Source organism: Apus apus, chromosome 3 (genome assembly GCF_020740795.1).
Source record: "Apus apus isolate bApuApu2 chromosome 3, bApuApu2.pri.cur, whole genome shotgun sequence".
Taxonomy (NCBI): Eukaryota; Metazoa; Chordata; class Aves; order Apodiformes; family Apodidae; genus Apus; species Apus apus.
The window spans coordinates 114,695,065-114,698,330 of NC_067284.1; the positions used below are offsets into that span (position 1 = coordinate 114,695,065).

Genomic DNA, 3,266 nt, shown 5'->3' on the forward strand with positions numbered 1-3,266 from the left:
TGTCAGTGAGCACAGTTTTACATGTACATAATTCCTTCCTCATCCTGATGTATTCGCAGGTAAAAAACTTCATTGAGTTGTGCAAGAGTTCTCAGATGTTGCTAATCTATCTCTACCTAAACGGCAGCAAATTGTAAAAGCAGATTCTGCATAAGCTATTAGATTGCTGCAGGGAAAAAAACAACCAACCAAGCAAAAAAACCCACCCCACAAAACCAAACAAACACTGGTCACACATTTAAGACTGTTTTCCTGACTTTTTCTCCCCAAAAATGCATAACATTAGTTGTGTAAAAACTAAACCACCACACGAGGCGTATTTTAAAGCCTCATATAAACAATGAAGCTTGTAGGGCATCCTCAGAGCAAAGAATGTCCAAATATGGCTGAGAGTTAAGTACCCTGAGAATTAACTGCTCTTAACAAATTCACTTAAGTTTGTAAGTCCACATTTACCAAGAATCAGAAGAGAAACAAAGGGAAGTGAAAGCGATTTCAACTCATTTTCCTGTACCATTTTCTAAAGATGTTGTGTTATAAACATCCTCCATATCTTGGATGCTGGAGGCGTCTGTTGAGTCTTGGTCGCTGACTACAATTCCTACTGAAGAAAGGCTAGAGATGAAGGAGTGCATCTTTTTTGCATAGATGTCTCTAATGTTAAAATAAGGTAGGTCGTTACATTTCTCTTTGTGGTCGTTGTTGCCTTGGTCTGGATCAATATCTTTTTGTTTTTGATAGTACTTCGAAAACTTATTGAAAATAATGGTGATTGGAAGTGCTACCACAAGTATCCCACAGATAATGCACAGGGTGCCAAGCAGCTTCCCAGCAAGTGTGACTGGGTAAGTGTCCCCATAACCAACAGTGGTCATGCTGATGGTTGCCCACCACCAGCAAATGGGGATGCTGTGCAGTTCTGACGAGTCATCATCTTTCTCCACTGAGTAGACAAGCACTGAAAAAATAGAAATCCCAACAGACAAAAACAAAAGCAGGAGCCCGACTTCCTGATAGCTGTGTCTCAACGTGGCACCTAGAGACCTCAGCCCCACGGAGTGTCTGGCCAGTTTCAGGATGCGAAATATCCTCATTAACCGCAGGATCTGAACAACTTTCCCCATGTTTTCAAGATCTTCACTTTCCTCTTCCTTGGTGTCCACAGCCAAGGTGGCGTAAAAGGGGATGATGGAGACAAAATCGATAATATTCAGTGGTTTCTTCCAGAACTTCTTTTGACTGGGAGCAGCGACAAGCCTGATCACTAACTCAGCAGTGAACCAGATGATGCACGTAATCTCCACGGCTTCCAGCACAGGGTCTTCAATCTCCCTGTCATTGGCATCCAGCCTTTGGAACTCTGGCATGCTGTGAATGCACATGGCCACGATGGATGCCAAGACAACACTCAGGGATGACACGGCAATTAGCTTGGCAGACAAGCAGTATGCAGGATTTTCCATTCTGACCCAGATCTTCCTTCTTATTTCACCGAAACGCAGATTGTCAAACTTCTCCAGCTCTTTATCAAATACGGATGACTCTTCATTAGAGGAGTCTAGACTTCTGTCATTGCTCTTCTGATCCCAGTCTTTCTCAGGACCTTCTTCTTTCCTTTCCTGGTACCGATTGCTGCAGCAGGAATCAATAAACAGCTCGTTTATCCCCCAGTACTCTATTTCCTGGCAGAAGGAAAAGACACAAAGCTCTTCCATGACATGCAGTTTGCCCGTGTAGTAAAAATTCAGAACGTATCGGAACAAGGAAGGATTCCTGTCAAAGTAATATTCCTTGTCTGCAACACTGTAATCATCACACAGCTCTAGAATAGCCTCTTCTGAATGGCATTTGAGAAGCCTCCCCAGTCTGGTGTGGGGAAATCGGAGCAAGGTGCTTTGATCCACGGACTGCTTAAAACCACCCACGTTCAAATGGATAAGTTCTGCATCTTTGCCAGGTCTGTGGAAAAATTCACCATAAACCATTTTGAACAGGAGAATTTCACTGCTGGTGCCCAACGAGATTACATTGAACCTGAAAAGAACACAAGATATTGTTAGGGCATTTAATTCAGTTTTGCTCTTGTGACAAATTCTTTTTTTCCATCTCCGGTCACCGTGAAATGTTATAGCAAAAAAAAAAAGAAAAGACATTATGAGTTCCATTATTCAGCCTTCCACAGAAGCAGGGTTAAATCAGTTTGATGGTTCAGCTCAGCTGTAGCAAATCTGAAAGCAATAGGTTCTGGTTTAGCTCTCCTTATCTTTTCCTCATGTGGAGGAAGAAGGCCTAATTAATCAATAAATCATTCTCTGTACTATGATCACATTGAAATTAACACTTACGAGACAAGTTTACTGCAATAAAGTAAATATTCTTTGGGTTAAGGACAGAAAACTTGTCAAACAACCAAAACACTTAGGACAAAGAGCAGGTGTCTCTCAATTATGGTTTCAGTAGAGCCATATTCCTTTATATGAAGTTGCAATTTATCATCCACTTCTTTCAACGCCACCTGCTTTAATCTGGCCTGTAATTACTTCTGTTACCATATCACATCATGTATTTCTAGAGCCATCCACAGAAGAGCATTCTGTACTCTTGAAAACATCAGATGTGCATTTGAAGCTTTCCAATTCCTGAGTTCAGAGTTTTGTCTAGTACATATTTGGGTATCTGCACCCCCTCCAGATCTTTTTCTACTTACCTAGAATGTCACAACCCTCTGACAACCTCGGTCAGTTCCAGAAGTTCTTCCTGTTCTGCCACAGCATAGCCACAACCACTATGGTACTGCTGAGAAGCTGGTGTTGAAATGCCATTTCTGGAAACAGGAGCTTCCAGAGATAGAACTTCCACAGAAATTTTGCTTCAGCAAGTAACTGTGGGTACCTGCAGATAGACAGAAGGACACGTCAGCGTTTTCATATTTTACTGTAAATGAAATAATTTAGTTGATACTGAATTCAAATAGGCAGGTAAAGTTATTATTTTAAGTAAACTTTTTCAGAACTTAACTCATTTCCTTCTACGGAACAGTTGCCTTTCAGCCAAAATGGGCAGTTCTTACACTTTTCATGAGATTATATATAACTTCTGATCATGAGGAGAGCAAAGTCTTCTGATCTCTGACACTTAAGCATTAATTGATGTATACTAAGCTAATTTATTTCAATTTAATATTGAAGTCAATGAATTTTAAATGTGACGAGAGCACCATAATTCTCCCCTCTTAGCAGATGGACTCATTTGATGCAAATAAATTG

At 40.8% G+C, this 3,266-nt stretch overlaps 1 protein-coding gene across 1 annotated transcript; it reads right to left on the reverse strand.

The window, feature by feature from the left end:
* Positions 1 to 350: 350 nt before the first annotated feature.
* Positions 351 to 2,880, reverse strand: KCNS3 (potassium voltage-gated channel modifier subfamily S member 3). The gene is made up of 2 exons (XM_051615965.1): positions 2,708 to 2,880; positions 351 to 2,034 (listed from the first exon to the last, which is right to left on the reverse strand). Exon 2 carries the CDS (start codon positions 1,983 to 1,985, stop codon positions 501 to 503), a length of 1,485 nt encoding a protein of 494 aa, XP_051471925.1. The 5' UTR covers positions 1,986 to 2,034; positions 2,708 to 2,880; the 3' UTR covers positions 351 to 500.
* Between the last annotated feature and the right edge of the window lie 386 nt (positions 2,881 to 3,266).

Excerpts from the sequence above, each read along its gene's own strand:
- KCNS3 (XM_051615965.1), bottom strand. The coding sequence starts at position 1,985 with ATGGTTTATGGTGAATTTTTCCACAGACCTGGCAAAGATGCAGAACTT.